Raw genomic sequence first — 20147 nt, 5'->3', positions numbered from 1 at the left:
TGAAACAACTTATATGAATTGTTGAATGTGAAACTGATGATGTGCCCTGTAAACTTTCACTCAATCCACAATAAAAACCTTAAATTAAAAAAAAAAAAAGAGTGTGTGGGGGGGAAGAAAGAGTTCCCACTGAATAGTTTTCATCTTGTCTAGATGGGTCTGTTGAAAAGAGCTAGGGATAAGATTCTTATGATTCAATAGTGAATAATTGTTATCATGACTAATTACAACTGTCACAATTGTAAAGGTAGAACTTTTGTAACAAAAACAGGGGAGTGGTTAATCTTACAGCACAGAAACAGAGGACCTTAGGACCATTAAGGGAGAAGAGCACAAGGAGAATGTGGGACCTTATCCAGAGAAGCAGTGACACCAGATGGAGGCAGAGATGGCGGCATGGAGAGGGGGAGAGGCTAAGGACTCTAGATTCATGGGAAGAGAGGGACTACATGCTGTGGCCAGGAGGCAGATTTGCAGAAAGTGCGCTTTGGAGGCGTACAATATTATAAACCTGAGTGGTTTTTTTAGTTTCTGTTTTTTTAAAAAAAAGCTAAAGTGAGTAGAGAGAAATGCTGTTAACTAATGGTACATGGAGGGGATTATAATCATTGTAATGGAACAAGGTATATAATTTGTTGAATGTAAAACTGATGATCTGCCATGTAAACTTTCACTCAAGCCACAATAAAAACCTTTAAAAATAAAAGTAGCAGGCAATAAGGAGCCCTGGTAAAACCACTGTTTCTGGTGCTGAAAGGTTGGCAGATCAAATCTACCCAGTAGTTCCACAGGACAAAGACATGGTGGCAGTCTGTTTCTGGAAACCTTATGAGGCAGTTCTCTGTCCTACAAGGTTGCTATGATTTGGAATCCACCAGACAGCAACAGATTACTTGACACTGACAGTAGGTATCAGTATATACTATATTCTATTAAGGAAAGGTGATCAGTGTCTGCTTAGCTTATTCCTTTACATATAAACACACACACAAACCAACTCTCTTTTAAAGCTTCCTTTTCTGCTACAGCATCATATTTAGCTCAGTCCTGATCAAAGAGGTACAAGGTCAAATTACTTTAATGGGATACTCTCGCCCAGCAATCACACTTCTGGACTCTATCCTAAGGAAATACATTCATTCAGCTTCAAGTGGCTGGCTTTTCTATTTAAACAGAATAAATGAAAGCAAGGGGAAAGTGAGATATTTTCTCGCCTCCTAATTAAACTTAAAATTAATGCCATCTTAGTAATTCCAACTCATAGTGGCCCTATAGAACAGAATAAAACAGTTTGTTAGGGTTTCCAAGGTTATAAATCTTTACAGGAGCAGAAAGGCCTTATCTTTCTCCAGCGGTGTAGCTAGTGGGTTTGAATCACCAACCTTGAGGCTAGCAGCCTAATGTTTAACCTAGTATGCCACCAGGACTCCTATAGAAGAACACAAACAGTATGGGGGAAAAAATCTTTTTAAATAAAGTATTTCATTATCATACTACCCTCAGGATTCACGCCACAAAATGGCTTTACCAAAGACTCTAAATATTTTTGATGGATTTTAGTACACAAACCCTAACATTGTAAGAGATCAGCTCTATCCTAATCAGTACATGTATATTTAAGGTACCCAAACATGCACTTGGGGGGGGGGGGGATCGTATTATTAAATAAACACAGTAAAATGTAAAGGTCTTAAAAGTTTATGAAATCCTCACTCTACAGATTTCCTTCCTATTGCATATTCATAACTCACATAGCTGTACTCATAACTGTCTTCCTAATGCATGCAACTGACACAAGGAGAAGTTAAAAAAGAACACAATGAGGGCTATTCTTATTACCTTTTTTCACCCATCCAACACCATCATCTGTTGGGGTTTGTCACTACTTACCATGCCCTCAAAGCCAACTCTGTAGAGGTTCTTAGCACCATTGTCCCAGAGAACATATGCCGCGCTATGAGGGCTTGATGCACTCCAGTCCTGGATTTCAGTCACCTAAGAGAACATTTCCAGAAAATCATTCTTAAGGGAGGGAGCCACTATTTCTTTTAATTCATAAATTTCAATCTTTTAAATAATTTCACGTATCATCCTGTGTAACACAATCATGAAAACATTTATTTGCCAAATATGTTATTTCCTCATATAATCAAATTATTATTAGACACAGATTTTTTTTTAAGAACTCCAAAGTAGCTTCTAAACCAAGGAAGACATTTTAAACTGTGAGGCTTAGAGGTTACAGTAAAAGACTATCAGAAAATGCATCATTCTATATACAAACATTAAAATCTTTGTAAAAGGGGACTTTAAAAAGTTTGTTGGAAAATAGAATTAAAAGAGAATGGAATTTTTACACAAATATTTTGAAGTCTCCTAATATTACTAAAGCATTTCTTTTTAGAATAAAATCCATTATTCTCTATAAAACTTTCAGTATTTGGCCAAATACCCAAAACATTCAAGATAAAACCTGTCCCTTGTTCAGCTAAGAGCTGAGAAGCATACGGTTTTTTATGAGCATCAGTAGCAATGCTTAAAGAAGACATGATTTGCTTTTATTCCTAAGGCAGAACCCCTCAGTTGCTCCCAAATAAACAGAGCATCTAAGCTAAATTAGCAATGTCTACCATAGAAACCCAGACACAAACTCAGTACATCTGAGCCTTAAGTTCATTTGCTATGGAAATACTGAGGTGCACTATTTACGGCCCTGGATTCAACCACACAAACATGATATACAAACAAGCCCTATAACAGATATTCTACAATTAAAAGTAGGTGTTGACCACGTGAAATTCAGATTACTTTTTAACATCTTCACACTTATAGTAACAGACCCCGCTTCATAGTTATGTTCTCCCATGTAAACTATCACTCAATTCACAATAAAAACTTCAAAAAAAATTTCCTTTTGATTTTTACAATAGACAGATTCTACAATTTGTTTTTATAAAATGCAATGTAATATATACAGCAATCTAAGTATTATTTTTATAGCAAAGACCAAAAAAGCTTTTAATTAGCTTTAAAAAATTAAAAAGACTACAAATGTTATTTAAATCAGATTCACTCTAAATTTCACATTGCTTGGGATGCTCTGTTGCCAATGAGTTGATTCCAACTCATGGTAACCCCATGTGCTTCAAAGTAGAACTGCCCTCCATAGCATGTTCTTAGCTGTAATCTAACAGAAGCAGATTTTCCTATCACAGTGGGTAGAATGAAATCACCAACCTTTCAGCTAGTAGCCAAAGGCAAATAGTTTACACAACCCAGGGACGTTCTTAGAATATAAGCAAGTTCCTGCATTATTACTGATGGAGAAACTAATGAAGGTTGTGCTACCATGAATTGACTTGACATGGTTCTTCCATAATCTTCATAATTCCCACTAAATGACTAGGTGGTTGTTGTTAAGTGCCATCACGTCATTCTGACTCACAGTGACCCTGTGTAGGTTTACGGGAACAGAAAGTCTCATTTTTCTCCCAAAGAATGGTTGGTGGGCTCAAACCATCAACCTTGTGGTTTGCAGTTCAGTGTTGATCCTACAGAGCCATTGTTCTCCCAAACAATTAGATTGTTATTGTTTAGTACCATTAAGTCAGTTCTGACTCACAGCAACCCTGTATAAGGTTTGAACTGCCAACTTTGTGGTTCAAACCAACCTCGTAGTCCAGTGCTTATCCTATAGTGCTACACCTGGACTCCAGTGTCTGAGTTGTTGTTGCTGAGTGCCTTTGAGTCGGTTCCAACTCACAGTGACCCTGTATAGGGTTTCCAAAATGCAACTGGTAGGTCTGAACTGCTGACTTTGAGGTTCCAGAGCATTATCCTACAGTGCGACTATGCATAGAAAGTATATGATATTCCAGCTTGGGAATTAGTTGGTTTCACCAGTCTCAGAAACAGGACTAGAGGAGCTCAAGACCATCAAAAAAGAAGAAGAACAAGCAGAACTCGTCCTTTGGACCACGAGGTCCCTGCACAGAGGAGTGGTGGTGGCAAAGAAAACTGCAACATGGAGAAAAACAGAGCAGCAGGTTTCCCAGGCCACAGAATGAGTAAAGCTGAGTGCCTTTGAGCAAGAGGATGGCATGTAGAATTGAGTACCCTTCAGGCATTTATCAGCAGAGCTAAAGGAGCTAGTATCACTTGCCTGAGCTGGGCAGAAGCCAAGGGGCCATGTGGCTGGGAGGCCAAAACCAGAAAGAGTTGTACCTGCAGTATGGCTGAGAAGAGATGCTCATGACCAGAGTTGTGAGTTGTTTCTGATCCTGAGCTGCATACTGCTGATTTCCCTAATAAATTTCATAATTGAAAGTGTACTCTGTGAGTTCTGTGTGGCCACTGCTACAGATTATAGAACTCAGGAGCACAGAGTGCCATGAGGGAGGATGGTGCCCTGAAGACTAACTATTAAGTGTCCTCAGAGTCCTGTTGTAGCACTGTAGGGTAAGCACTGAACTGCTAACTGCAAGGTTGGCAGTTAAAATCCACCAGTCACTCCTCAGAAACTCTATACAGGATCACTATGAGTCAGAACCAACTCGACAGCACCTAAGAACAACAATTACTCACATGTGTAGAATGGTTTAATTTATTTTTTCCTTGTTTTTTTTTCTTAAAATGAAGCAAGGGTTAAATCGTAACAAACCGAAAATGTTAATACTCATGACTCAAAGCTACAAAAATGCCTAATTTTTATCTTAAAAAAAAAGCAGCAATAAAACCCCAGAAAGTTCCATGTGTATGGCTTCAGACTCAACAGCAAGAGTTTTCAAAACTGTTGAAAAATGACTCCCAAGCCTCTGACCACAATCAAGTGTGGTAAAGCATATAAAGACATTTTTCAGAATAAAAATATTAAATATGAACTTCTTATACACTCTCTCAAAAAAAGTTACTAGAATGTATATTCTATATAAAAAGAAAGTAGGCAAGAAGTGACTGGCTTACAAGCCTTCAAGAGGAAACCTAATGCCAGGGAGCATGGAGGAAGGCAGAATTTCCAGTAGATACTACTCAATCTGTCTGGGCGGAGCTGATGAAAGGAAATACAGACGGTAACTAGTGATACTGTAGTAAATAATGCTTATCAGGACGGATTGTGAGGGTTGGAAATGTAACAAGGAAGGGTGTGATTAATCCTCCAGGCTAGGAGCGGAGGTCTACGGGACCATCAATGGAGAAGAGCCGAGAGCGGGACCCTACCCAGAGAAACAGAGATGCCTGAGATAGAGACAGAGATGACGACATAGAGTGATGAAGCAGCTGGGGACTTTGGACCCAGAGAGGGAAAGGGACTGTGGGCCAAAAATTTGGGGGGGGGGGGGGATGTGGAGGGAGTGGGTTTCTAGGATATACCCTTTGGTTGGTTGATGATGCATGGAGGGGATTGGAACCATGGCAATGAGATAATATACGATGGAATGAATGTAAGACTAAGGTTCTCCCATGTAAACTATCATATAATTCACAATAAAGCTTAAAAAAAAAAAAAAAAAAAAAAAAGAAAGTAACCAAAGAAAAATGATGTTATCAGATATTGAAAACACAAAACAGAGCAAGAAGAGAGGCATAGGGCATCCATAGCAGGACATCAACATTTAGAGATAGAAAAACTAACCACCAACTTTGTATGGAAAGAGACTCAGATAAGCAAAACTTTACTAAAAAGGAACCAACTAGAAAGCCTCTCACTTCCCAATCTCAAAATTTACTGCACAACTACAGTAATCAAAATAGCCTGGTACTGGTACAACAAAAGACATAGATCAACAGAACAGAATTGAGAACCCAGAAATTCATCCACTGACAGTCGGTTAATCTTTGACAAAGGTCCAGTACACATTAAATGTCTCAACAGATGGTGCTAGCAAAACTGAAAATCCATTTGCATCAGAATGAAACAAGACCCATATCTCACACCACATAAATAAACAAACACAACATGGATTGAAGACCTAAATGTAAAACCTAGAACTACAAAAATCATCAGTGAAAAATTAGGGACAAACTTAGGAGCTCTGCTGCATGGCATAAATAGCAAACGTAACTGAAAACACGCAAACAGCAGAAACAAAATAAATGATTGAGACCTCCTAAAAATTAAGACACATATGTGCATATAAACAGAACACAAATTAAGAGAACACACAGACTGGGAAAAAATGTTCAGCAATGACATATCAGACAAGGGGATACTGACTAAAATTTATATAACACTTCCAAACTTCAATAAGAAAGCAAATAATCCAGTTTTTAAATGGTAGAAGACATGAACTGATACTTCACCAAAGAAGGCATTCAGACGGCCAACAAACACATGAAGAAATGCTCATGATCATTAGCCATTACAGAAATGCAAATCAAAACAACAATGAGGTATCTTACCTCAGGATTAAAAGCAAAAGTCAAGCCAAAAGAAAGCAACAAATAATGGAAAGACTGTAGAAAGTCTGGGCTCCTCCTACACTGTTGGTGAGTATGTAAAATGGTGCAACTACTATGGAATGGACTCATGGCATTTAACAACCCCATCACTAAGGAAAACAGTAAGGCACTTTCTTAGAAAGTTGGCAGTAGAAATGCCACATGATCCAGCAATCCCTTTCTTGGTACATATAGCCTCAAGAAGTAAGAGCTGTGGCACAAACAGGCTTATGCATACCCATGTTCATTGGAGCATTGATGGAGACATCTTAGATGCCCATCAGCTAGGTAATGGCTGAACAAACTTTGGTACATGCACACAATGGAATATTACACAACCCTAAAGAATAATGATGAATCTGCAAAACACTGCATAAAAGTCTGGAAGATACTATGCTGAGTAAAGTGAATCACAAAGGGACAGATATTGTATGAGATCATTACTATCAAAAGTCACAAAAAGGTTTCCATACTATAATAAACATTCTGTAAAGGAGCTCTGGTAGCGTAGTGGTTACGAATCGGGCTGCGAACCTTAAGGTAAGCAGTTCGAAACTACCAGCTGCTCCGCGGGAGAAAGATGAGGCTTTCTACTCCCGTAAAGATTTACACCCTCGGAAACCCTATACAGGGTCGCTATGGGTCGGAACCGACTCGATGGCACATAACAACAACAACAACGGTTATCAAGGGTGGAAGGGAAGAGTGTTGTTGTTGTTGTTTGGTGCTGTCAAGTTGGTTCCAACTCGGAGCAACTCTATATAGGGTTTCTGAGGAAGGGCTGGTGGGTTTGAACAGCTGATCTTGGGGTTAATAGTCCAGTGCTTATACTACAGCATCACATGCTAACAGGTGATGACAGTAAAGGCAATTAAAAAGAAAAGGAAGAGAAAAAAAGAAATCGCTTTGTTTTGTTTGGTTTTTGTCTGATCTTTTTTTTTTCCATGTACTGGAATGAAAATAATATGTTTATTTTATCATTAGGACAAACCATTGAGAACCTTTCTGCAAATGAAAAAAAAGAAAGGAAAGAAAAGGGAAAACAAATTGGAAATGGATAGCGGTAATAGTTGTGCAACAGGGGGCGTGTCATTGGTGTGGCTGGGCTATACTGGTTGAAATGGCAAATGTTTCCTTGTACATACACTGCTACAATAAAAAAAAAAAAAAAAAACCAACATACAGAGTTATATTTTTGGCTCTTCTATCTCCCCTAATTAGAATGTAGGCTTCTGGAGGGTCAGAGCCTTGCTTCCTTTATATCCCAACTTGGAACAGATGGCTACACATAACAAGTGTTCAACATAAATTTACCGAATTAAAAAAAAATAAAAAGCAAAAGTCAGCTTCCTTAATTAAAAATTACCCCCTTGCCAAGTTGATTAAGACTCAGCCCTACAGGAGACATCAGAACTGCCCCACCAGGTTTTCAAAACTGTAAATCTTTAAGGAAACAAATTGCCACATCTTTCTTCCACAGAGCAGCTAGCAAGTTTGAATTGCCAATCTTTCAGTTAGCAGTCACATGCTTAACCACTGAACCACCAGGGCTCCTCTAATAAAAAAATTAGTATTTACAATGCAATGGCTAAAATACATCTGTCATGCTTACAAATATTAAATTTAGACCTCATTATTTAAAATGAACCAATAGAACAATTCTCTGAATTTAAAAGACATCTACTTGAAAATCTGATGTCAAAGCTCTTAATTAACTACAAAATAATTTACATATCAAAGAGAACCTCTTCTGGATTCCTGAGAAGAGTCCCTCAGAAAACAGACTTTAAAATAAGTATTTTTCAAGGCTAAAAACCTCTACAGAATGTATGGTAAGTTAGAACCAACAGTGATTTATGCTTAAGTATCAAGTGTGAAATGTTACTGATTTCAGTACATCGAGTATGTAGCAAAGTGCACACTTTACACACTCAATATCTTTTGACAGAATCAATGTATCAGCCAAAGCAAGCTGAGATCCTAAATAAATAAAAGCAACAACTTTTACCCAAGTATCTCTGGTTGTCCCAGTTACAACAGGATACACAAAATTCCCTTCAGAACTGCTTGAATTGAAGCCTTAAGAGTGCTGAGAAAGGTCATAGAGATAAGCAGACCTGATAACAAAGTCCCTGAAAGCACCTATCAGAAGTAGGTCTTTGAGCATTTTGGCTGTGCTTCTTACAAGACAGATTTGTTTATTCCTCTGGCAGTCCAGGGTACTTTCAGGATTCTTCACCAACATCAATTCAAATGCATCATTTCTTCTATGATCTTCCTTATTCATTGTTCATCTTTCACAGGCATGAGGCAATCAGAAACTTGCGTCAGGCACCACTTTAGTCCTCAAACTATCTTTGCTCTTTAAAGATGTCTTTTGCATCAGATTTGCTTAATGCAATAATACATATTTTGATTTCTGACTGCTGCTTCCATGAGTGTTGGTTGTGGATTCAAGCAAAAAAGAAGTCTGACAATTTCAACCTTTTCTCTGTTTATCATGATGCTACTTACTGGCCCAGTTGTAAAAATTTGTTTTCTTTACATTGAGGTGGAATCAATACTGAAGACTGTAATCTGTGATCATAATCAGTCAGTACTTCAAGTCCTCTTCACTTCTACTAAAACAAGGTTGTGTCATCTGCATATCGCAGATTCTTCATGAGTCTTCCTCCAATCCTAATGCCATGTTTCTCTTCATAAAATACAGCTTTTCAGCTTATGTGCTGAGCATACATACTAAATAAGTATGATGAAAGGATACAACCCTGCCTCACATATTCCTAATTTTTGAACCATTCATTATCTCCATATTCTGTTAAAGCACAATTAAGTGTTCTGGAATACTGTTCTTCACAATTTTTGTTTGTTATGATCCACACAGTCAGATGCATAGTCAATAAAGCACAAGTAAATATCTTCTAGTATTCTGATTTCAGCCAAGTGTCATCTGACATCAGCTATACTATAAGTAATTTACATCATCCTCTGAATCCAACTTGAATTTCTGGCAGTTCTCCATCAATGTGCTGTTGCAACCACTTTAAAATAATCTTCAGCAAAATTTTACTTATAAATGATTTGACTCCATTATTAATGATATTGTTAAATGATTTCCACATTCCGTTGGATCATCTTTTCTTTGGATTGGGCACAAATATGGATGTTTTCCAATTCACTGGCCCTGAAACTATCGTCCAAATTTCTTGGCATAAACAAGTGAGCACCTCCAGCAGTGCATCAGTTTGTTGGAACATTTTAATTTGTATTCTGTCAATTCCTGGAACCTTGGTTTTTCATCAATGCCTTCACTGCAACTTGAACTTCTTCCTTCAGTACCATCAATTCTTGATCCTATGCTACTCTTGAAATGGTTGAGCATCAACCAATTCTTATTGGTATAGTAAGCGACTGTGAATTCCTTATCATCTTTTGATGTTTCCTGCATAATTCACTATTTTGCCCTTAAAAACTTTCAATATTGCTACCTGAGGCTTGAATTGTTCCTTCAGTTTCTTTCAGCTTGAGAAATACTGAGCTTGTTCTTCCCTTTTGGTTTTCTAACTCTAGGTCTTTCTACGTTTCATTGTGATACTTGACTTTATCTTCTTGAGCCATCCTTTGAAATTTTCTATCCAGCTCTTTTACTTTCTCATTTCTTCAGGTTGCTTTAGCTTCTCTACGTTCAAGAACAATTGTCAGAGTCTTTTCTGACATCTGACATCTATTTTGATCTTTTTTTTTTTTTTTTCTTTCCTGTCTTTTTAATGACCTTTTGTTTTCTTGATGTCATCCCACAATTCTACTGGTCTTTGGTCATTAGGTCTGATACATCAAATCTGTTCTTGAGATGGTTTCCAAACTCATGTGGGGTATATATTCAAGATCATATTTTGGCGCTTGTGAGCTTGTTTTACTTTTCTTCAGCATCAGCCTGAACTTGTACATGAGCAATTGGTAGTCTGTGCCACAGTAGGCCCCTGGCCTTGTTTTGTCTGATATTAAGCTTCTCCATCATTTCTTCCCACAGATGCAGTCAATTTGATTCATCTAGTAAGGTCCATGTGTATAATCTCATTTATTGTTGTTTTAAAAAAAGGTATTTGTAATAAGCAAGTCATCGGTTTTGCAATATTCTATCTATCATGCAATTTTCAGCATTGTTTCTATCACCATGGCCATATTTTCCAACTACTGATCCTTCCTAATTATTTCCACCTTTCTCATTCCAGTCACCAGTAACTATCAATGTGTCTGGATTGCATGCTTGATCAATTTCAATCTAAAAAAAAAGCTGGTAGAATTATTCAATTCCAATGACATAAACAGGAAATTCAAATGAAACTTTAATAGTAGAAAAGTTGAGACACCCTGAAATGGGATACTCAGAAAGGCCTAACAACCGTATTGTTCGTGTTGTTTAATGCCATCAATTCAGTTCTGACTCACAGTGACCCTGTATAGGGTTTCCAAGGAGTGATTGGTGGTTTTTAACCAAAAGCCTTGCAGCTAGCAGACTAGTGCTACACCAGGACTATAGGATAACACAACGTGTGAGGAGAAAAGGGTAAAATCTACCTACAACCTTCCCAAGGAATACGAATGCTTACAATTCAGTAAAAACAATCCTTTTTCTTTCAGGGAAGGAAAAAAAAAAGAAATTAATATTTTTTAAATTGTTATTCACATAGGGAAAAAAAACACAACAACCACCAAGAACGTTAATTATAATACTAGTAAAAATCTCCTGAACCTGAAACTAGGATAACAGGATCAATTAAGAAAAACCTTTACCTTTCCCCTACGTCCATTTCCACCATCTTGATCTTCCCACTGCCAGTCTACTCCACGTACCACTCGGGCACCTGCAAAGATTCCTCTGGCTGTAATCTTCTTAGATTTTCTACGAGATTCTAACAGAACCCTAAAAACAAAATTATTTACTTTCAAGTTTACATAAAATAAGTTAATAATAATTTATTTTTCAAAATAAGCTTATAAAAAGGGTTATTTGGAAAAATAGACTATATTTTCCTTTCTTCTGGGTAATAATGTAATAGTATGATACAAGAACAGCTTTTACACTTCACAGGTAACAATGACAGTCATAATTATAATAATACAAGGGGCTTTAAAAAAAAATCGATCGACAAATAGAATTAAAAGACAACAGAATTTTTCCACCCACTTCTTAAGAGATAGATACATATTATCCATTTACAGATAAAGAAACTCAGTCCCAAAGAAGTGAAGTAATTTACCCAAAGTCACTAAGAGTAATGGAGTAAATAGCTAAACGTAATCTAATCACTGGTAGTGTTGTGGTTACAAATCAGGCTGCTAACCTCAAGGTCGGCAGTTCAAAACTACCAGCTGTTCCACAGGAGAAACATAAGGCTTTCTGCTCCCATCAAGATTTACAGCCACAGAAACCCCATACAGGGTCACTATGAGTCGGAACTGACGCTACGGTACTTAACAACAACAATCTAATCACATAGTGTATCAGTATGGTGCAAACATACACTTGGCTGCTAACCAAAAGGTTGGCAGTTCAAATCCACCTTGAAGCACCTTGGGAAGCAGTCCTGTGGATTTCTACTCTGTACACATGAGTTGGAATCACTTCAATGGAAACTAACAACTCTTCACTTCTTTAGAGGCGGGAAACATGAATCCTTCCGTCCACCAAGTAATATAAATGAATAATGTCAATGTAAATGAAACAGAACCTAGGAACTATACCACCTCCTCAATGACAAATGACAAATGGCACTCAACCTCTGGGTTAAGCAGACAACGGGGAGTGGTAGGTTTTGGTAAACTGGAGAGACTAATTTATCTAAAGGGTGATAGTTTCCTAGTTTGTTGCTTTATTTTGGTTAAGAATCCATGAGCCACAGCCATCACATTAAGAGTGAGTTAACTAAATGTTTGACCAGATATAGCAGGCTAATTTTTAAGTTAATAATTTCATATGGCCTGTGAACGATGTTAAAAATTCTAGCAGAAAACTAGGTTCCCCACCCCTGGACCAGAATCCTTGCTTCTATGCATTATTTGTATTTACATGAGGAGATGCCATCATCTGAAACTCTGCGTCCATTAACAATAATCCTCTCTGTTTGCTCCTAAGACACTTAGTGCATATGTCTACCACACTCCAAAATATCACTGCTGTCCATTATTTTCCTCAACTTGTAAACTCTTGTATTTGTATTTGAGTCTACAGGAAAGTACAGTAGCTACCACATAGTCTAAATAAATGTCTGTTGACTCAATCAATGGGCCGAGTATTCATGTGGTAGCAAGAAACAAAACAGAAGGCAAAGCGAGAAGAAAATAATCAGCGTCTCTTCTGCTGACATTGCATTTGCAAATGTTGAGGAGTATCAAGTCTCAATGCTCAGTCTATCTTGAACAACTACTTAAAGTCTCTCCTTCACAGAGTAATTCTCTCACTAAAGGCATACTTTGCATACTGTGCTTTGCAGATATTGTGTCTTTTTTAAAAGGTTTGTGATAACCTTGAGTCAAGCAAGTCTACTGATGCCATTTGCAAACAATATATGCTCACTGTGTCACATTTTGGCAAAACTCCAATATTTCAAACTTTTTCAAAACGCTACTGTACATTTAACAGACCACAGTACAGTGTAAACATACTTTTATTTGTACTATTGTTGCTGTTATTAAATGCCATCGAGTCAATTTTAACTCATAGAGATACTGTATAGGGTTTCTGAGGAGAAGTCGATGGATTTGCACTGCTGACTTTGCAGTTACCAGTCCAGTGCTTAGCCTACAGAGCCACACCGGGAAACCAAAAACTTCATGTGTCTTGCTTCATTGTGATACGCACTTTAATGCAGTCAGTGGTTTGGAACTGACCCCTGCAATATCTCTAGGGCATGTCTATAAATGACAGGCCTGGTCCACTTCTAACCTATTATCTGCTACATCTTGGTAGTAAGCCAGATATCAGAATCTACTTCCTAACACTATTTTCAAAGCTAAATGGAATAAAAGTTGAACACAAAGAATCTCGATTGAAGAAAAAAGTTGTTGCCCTTACCGCTCACTTCCTGGTGTAGTAATTCTATAAAAGCGATGTCTTAAATGATGTTTATCTCCATGATAACACACTGTACACAAATCGTAATTGGTACACTCTGCACATTTCCATCGAATGCCAATGATAGGCTGTTGACGGCAGGTATCACACATGGTTCCATCATGCTTGATGCCTATTAAAACAAGGATACATGCTTATATTAATTATGAGTATTATAAATTTAAAAGAATATTAATTCCCTGGGGACAAAATAAGAATGGAACATGTTACAAGATTATTTCAATAAAGTGTAAGATAATATTTCAAATGTACCATGTATATGAGGGGGGTGTTAAAAAGTTCATGGAACATGGAATTAAAAGACAATGGAGCCCATCAATGAAATAACAGATCAACTATGGAACATAACATGCACACAATGGAACATTACCCAAAATTGAAGAATAACAATGAATCTGTGACACATGGAAGAACTTGAAGGACATTTTACTGAATGAAATAAGTAAATCAAAAATGGACAATTATTGCATGAGACTACTATTATAAAAAGTCAATTAAAAGCTTTCACACTAAAATAAATAGACTTTTATGGTTAACCACAGGTCAGAGTAGAAGAGGAGATAAATTACTAATTAGAGGGTAGACAGACAGGTATTAACTTAGGTGTGGAGGAAGGCACATCTTTAACTAAGCGAGAGTTCAGAAAAAAAAAAAAAAAGATGAAGGCAGGAGCAGACTGTGGATAGATTGTAAGAGGTAAAGACAACAAAGTTAATACTATTATATACAGTCTTGCAATAAATGTGATCTACAAGTAGCTACATGGATAGATACCCAGGCTGAATGAGTATGGGAGGGGAAGTGGGACTATATACAGTAAGTACAATTTTTTTTTTAATTGTTAGCAGATAGTACCCAAATTTTTAGAAAAATAAACTTGACATTTTAAAAAATTCTGTCAAGAATTTTAAAGGGGAAAGTATTAGTAAGCATTATATAAACATACATGATAAATTGAGGCATTTGAATATCTCCAAAATTTAGTTTTTATAAGAAAAACATAGATACAGCTAAATATTCAGAGTTAAACTTTTTCAAAATGCATCTTTATGTGTTCCACATCTCTACCCAAAGGTAGTATTTATAAGCTATGCAAGTTGTGTAGATGTACAGATGAGGTTTATATTATTGTTTTAAAAAATAATAATGCCTAGAATATACATTTTTAAATGTTTGTTATTAATATAAAAGTGTTATTGGAAATTTACTTTTATCATTATCTATTTTTGATGTGGTAATATTAGCTGCTTTTCAAACTATTGAATAGAAATGTTCATAACATAATCCTTGTCTGTGTACAATGTAAACGTATACGTGCCTAGTTTCTACTTAATCAAATTAAAAGTTTAAATGGAGAAAAACAGAGACAATGGTGTATTTCCATGAATTTTTTGAAGCTACCTGATAGTTAGTTTCATTATAATAAGAGCTCAAATGTTTAATCAACACAAATTATAAACTAAATATTTTCACTTCGTTCCCTTCTTACTAATAAGAACACTGGGCTACTTACTTCTCAGTAGCATTTTCCTTGCTGTCATTCACAAATTGAGGGAAAATAAGTAGAGTCCTTTACTGTTAACTACAAGCTTTAGACTTTAAAAACTCAGAGGTCTTTTGAGACATTTAAACCTACTCTCCATGTAATGAATTACTCCAAAATCAAAGACAACTTCATCTTCATGATACCATGGAAACAAATTATCAATTAACTTAAGCTTTTACCTCTGGGAACTGATAACTTTGTACCCAAAAGAGTACAACTTTTAAAATGATTAGCAGGTAAATGTACCATTTTGATGGCATTTAACAATAACAGCAATCATACTATAGTTTATCTTTCTCTTTTTTTTTTTCTCTCCTTAAGGAAGGAAAAAACCAGGAAATCAGCACTTGGTAAAATGACTTCCATCATAAATGTCCACATGATGAATGAGATAAACACTAGAACTATAAAATGTACCACCATACAGTAATGGAAATAACTGTCATTTTAGGGAACTGGGATTGGCAGTAATGTTCCTTTATTATTATGGTATAACAATATCCCTGTTGCTGTTGTGTGTCATCAAGTCAGTTCCAACTAATAGCAACCCTGTACAGGCTTTCCAAGAGCAACTACTGGGTTTGAACTGCTGACCTTGCAGTTAGTAGTCCAGTGCTTATCCTACAGTGCCACACCAAAGTTCACTAATACCACTAGTTCAACTGATTTTAAAATAATTATTTAAAACTATTTATGTTATTTTTTAATTAACATATGGCTTATGAGTATCCACGCCACTACTTTAAGTCCTATGTGGTCAAGACTGAGTACGGAACTACCAGCAAGTGCTATATGTAAGTACAACAATGAGATTCCTCTAGATTCAAGTTTTAGCTCTGGGTCCCTTAAAAGAACCATTTTAGTTCAAGTTTACAACTAAAATGATGGATCCTGTAAAGGGGGAAGTAAGGTGAGGTTTAGGTGAAAGCAGAACAGCCTTGTTGAAAGTTGTGTAATGGGTGTCTGAGGGTTCATTACATTAGTCTCTATTTTGGATATGTTGTGGAGCCCTGGTGGCATTGCTCCTGTAAAGATTCACTAAGGAGCAGTTAGTTTTACTCTGTCTTTCAGGGTCCCTAGGACTTGGAATTGACTCCATGGCAGTGGGTTAGCTTGGTTGGTTGGTTGTTCTATTTAAGAAGTTTAGAAATTTTCTACAGTTGAATTTTTAAAAGGAGCCAAAGTTCTCAGGACCTCAGTTTCCTTTGCAGGAGGCAGTATGTTCTTTAAAGGTGAAGGATATTCTAAGACTCTAATAATAATGTGCTATAGATGCAAGATAGAGTATAAGAGCAACAGCATTATTACTAAATTCTGTAGGAATTAAGGCACTACTGCTACTTCCTAAAAAGGAAAAAAAAACCTAAATTATTCATTTTCTATATCCACTTTAAACATCTGTGGAGTAAACCTAACCAAAATCTACACAAAAGGCCAGGTGTGAGGATAATAAAAGCCTGGGCATTAGCTGGGAAGATGAAAGGGGGGCAGGTGAGAAGGAAGTGGGGAGGAAGGAGGGGAAATTAGAAGGAAATCAGAATGCCCAGTATGCCTCCTGGACTACGCAAGAGCCTGGGCACAGAAGTTGTCCTGTGTGCCCTTCCCTTCTGTAGTCTTCTCCCACACAAATATGTGAATGTAGGGGCAGAGGACATGGCAGACATCAGTGCCTACTGACTCATGCAGTAACTATTCCTTGACTATATTTCTTTACTCCCACCAGGGGCAAGCCTTCTGCTGCTTTCAATAGCACTCTTGCTGTAATGCAGCAAGCAGATAGGAAGTAGGTTGTTGTTGTTGTTAAGTGCCGTCGAGTCGGTTCCGACCCATAGCGACCCTGTACAGGGTTTCCGAGGGTGTAAATCCTTACGGGAGTAGAAAGCCTCATCTTTCTCCCGTGGAGCAGCTGGTAGTTTCGAACCGCTGACCTTTAGGTTCGCAGCCCAATTCGTAACCACTACGCTACCAGGAAGTAGGTAAAAGTTACCAAAGAAAGGGAGTCTAGTTACAAGAAGCTTGTGCAGCAGTCAAGTGGAAATAATGGCCATTCAAATTGGGGCAATGGCAGTAAAAATAGAAAGCAACAGAGGTCAAGAGATATTTAGAACTTGGTTGTCTATGGGCTGGAAAGCAAATGTACTTTATTTTAAAAGTGTAAGTGAAATAATTCAAGAGAAAACAAATAGACAGTATTATAGATCTTTCAGAAGAGGTAATTAAACAGCACAGTAAACACCTGAAATCTTAAGGGCTACTCTGCATAAAAACAGGAAGGGAGCCACCAACAAAACACAAATAAGCACATGCTAATTGAAAAATGCAAGCCCAAGTCTCCAATGAAAGAAAGAAACTCACCTAAGAAACAAAATTAAAAAACAATAAAGACAAGTTTCTTAAAAATGGTAGATGAGAAGAACTTTCAAAGGCACAAAGGAAAAATTTCAGAAGACTATGAAGTATGTTCAGAGAACAACTTTGGCAGGAACACGAAACACAAGACTTAGAGATAAGTTATATAAAGTCAGTATGGGAAAAGACAAGATCAGACCTGTACTTTAAATCACTACATTAAATTTTAAAAACAAGGATATGTGATTTAAAAAACAAGTTCTATAATTTACTACATAGTTGATACTTAGAATTTACTCAAACTACTTTGGAACCCAATATTTCTCATCTATAAATTGATAAAATAATTCCTTTCAGGTGGAAAGAGATATTGTGAGACAAAAGTAATACAACAGAGGTGTGCACAGTTGGAAAGACTCTAAAGCAAAGTGTAAATATAAAACTTATACTGTACTTAATTTAATTTTAATATAATTTATTATATTAAGTTTAATAAATATAAATTAAGATCAGCTCAAGGTTGATCTGTATGAGACGGAAGTCAGATATACCTCTACTCTCTAACCTTTCTATTGATTCTGACACCAGTACACCTTCACAAGAAGCTCTGTGAACTTTTCTTCTGGGTTTGATCATCTGTTGCAATGACCATACACACAGTTAAGTAGTTTATTCAGGAAAAGTAAAACAAGGTACAACTTGGGATGAGGAGCAACAACTCAGGATCAGGCTTAGAAAACATGCTGACCAAGTCCCTCTTCTTCAGTTCAGAACAGCTCTCTCCACTCCTCTGGGCCATGCAGTCAGTTGAGATAAATCCCCCTCAGTACAGACAATCAGTCCCTAAAGCACAGGTTCCTCTTGGTCCTGCTGCCTGTTACCACCGACTGTGCATCATGGTCACTCTCTTCCAGGGCTGTTGCTATAAGCTCTGTCACTGGGCACCTTCTAGGCCTCTCATTGTCTTCAGGGTTATAATTCTTTAAGGGGGCTTCTTGCACTCACTTGCGCTCATGCACTGGATCCCGCTTTCTCTCTCTCCCCTTCTTTCTTCTTGCAGTTCTCTTCCTGAGAAAAGCCTCTTCTCTTCAGAAAAGCCTCCATGGGGTTGACTACATACATACATAACTCCTTGTCTATTTCAAGGCAAGGCCCCTCCCAGCAGGGGCAACAAACTGACCAATCCCCCCTCAGTAGGCCGCAGATACTTCATTTGCGTAGTACCTTGACCAATCCCTGCAAGGTGCAGGCCAATCACAGAGCAGGTTGCAGAGACATATTTAAAGGCATTTTATCTGGAATAAACCATAAAAATGTGCAATGAACTGGAACCCTAGCAGCTATACATTTTGACTTACCCTCATATTTTACAATTTTGAGAAGGCCTTTCTAAGTATGACAAAAGACTCAGAAGCCACACAACATGCCTATGGGAGCACGCACAGACTGCTAACTAAGAATGGTTGGGGTTCCTAGGATACACAGGTGAGGAGACAAAGGGCACTTTCACACTTTTCTAAATATTTTTTTTAATTGTTTGTATTTTTATTATAAACATGCTATTAATTTTAAATTTTAAAAAAAAACACACAATAGCACTATCTTTTCAAATTGACTGAGATTATCTTAGTGCGTGTAAAGATGTGTTACCACAGCAGGTAAGATATTGCCAAAAGGGAACTATATATTGATACTCCTTGATAAAGGACACCTGAAAAAATATATATTGTTACTTCTTGATGGAGGGCATGGGAAAAATATACATTGATATTCCTTGGTAGAGGGGTACCTAAAGAAATTTGGGTGGCATGGTGGATTAAACACTGGGCTGCTAACCTCATGGTCACTGATTCAAACTCAACAATTGGTTGGTGGGAGAACGACGAAGCTTTCTGCTCCCACAGAGATTTACGGCACTGAACCCTAAATAGGGTGACTCTGACTCAGAATCAACTTGATGGCAGAAGAGTTTTGTTTTTATAAGCACCACTAGTCTGTTTGTTGTACTGTGGTAGCTTGTGTGTTGCTGTGATGCTAAAAACTATGCCACTGGTATTTGAAACAGCAGGATCACCCATGGTGGACAGTGTCAGTTAAGCTTCCAAACTAATAAAGACTAGGAAGAAGAAAAAGCAGACCATTTCTGAAAGATTAGCCACTAGAATAACAGTGAAATACTGCCTGATGTGTTGCCTAAAAATGAATCTCTCAGGTTGGAAGGCATTAAAACTATGACTTAGAACGGAATCAAAACTCACAGCGAGGAAGTGGGATAAGTAATGTGATATTGAGGGCAATGTAGTTATTGATAGGAAGCGAATTTTTGCACTTGTTTAATGTAAATAACTGATCATTTGCTCTGTAAACTTTCACTCAAATCACAATAAAAAGCTTTTTTTAAAAAAAAGCAAGTCCAAGCTGCACTAAAGGCACTGGCAAAAAACAAGGCTCTAAGAACTGACAGAATACCAACTGAAATGTTTCAATCAAGTGATACAGCACTGGAGGCACTCACTCTACTATGTTAAGAGATTTGGGGGACAGCTACTTGGCCAACCAACTGGAATGGACCCATGTTTGTGTTCATGTGGAAATCATCAAATATCACACGCAGGTAAAATTTTGCTAAAGACAATTTAAAAATGGTTGCAGCAGCATTATCAATAAGTGGTTGTTCTT

The 20147-nt window shown here is 37.2% G+C and overlaps 1 protein-coding gene across 1 annotated transcript in view; it reads right to left on the bottom strand.

Moving 5' to 3' along the window:
• MIB1 (mindbomb E3 ubiquitin protein ligase 1) overlaps positions 1 to 20147 on the bottom strand; it is a 147691-nt gene that overhangs the window by 102799 nt on the left and 24745 nt on the right. The window contains exons 2-4 of the mRNA XM_006867290.1: positions 13514 to 13685; positions 11233 to 11362; positions 1891 to 1995 (exon numbers count right to left, since the gene is read on the bottom strand). Coding sequence (XP_006867352.1) covers positions 1891 to 1995; positions 11233 to 11362; positions 13514 to 13685 — 407 coding nt within the window. The remainder of the gene's footprint in view (positions 1 to 1890; positions 1996 to 11232; positions 11363 to 13513; positions 13686 to 20147) is intronic.

Source organism: Chrysochloris asiatica, unplaced genomic scaffold, assembly GCF_000296735.1.
Source record: "Chrysochloris asiatica unplaced genomic scaffold, ChrAsi1.0 scaffold00103, whole genome shotgun sequence".
NCBI classification, from domain to species: domain Eukaryota; kingdom Metazoa; phylum Chordata; class Mammalia; order Afrosoricida; family Chrysochloridae; genus Chrysochloris; species Chrysochloris asiatica.
The sequence above is the reverse complement of the archived record's forward strand: the minus strand, read 5'-3'. Positions and strand labels throughout refer to the sequence as shown.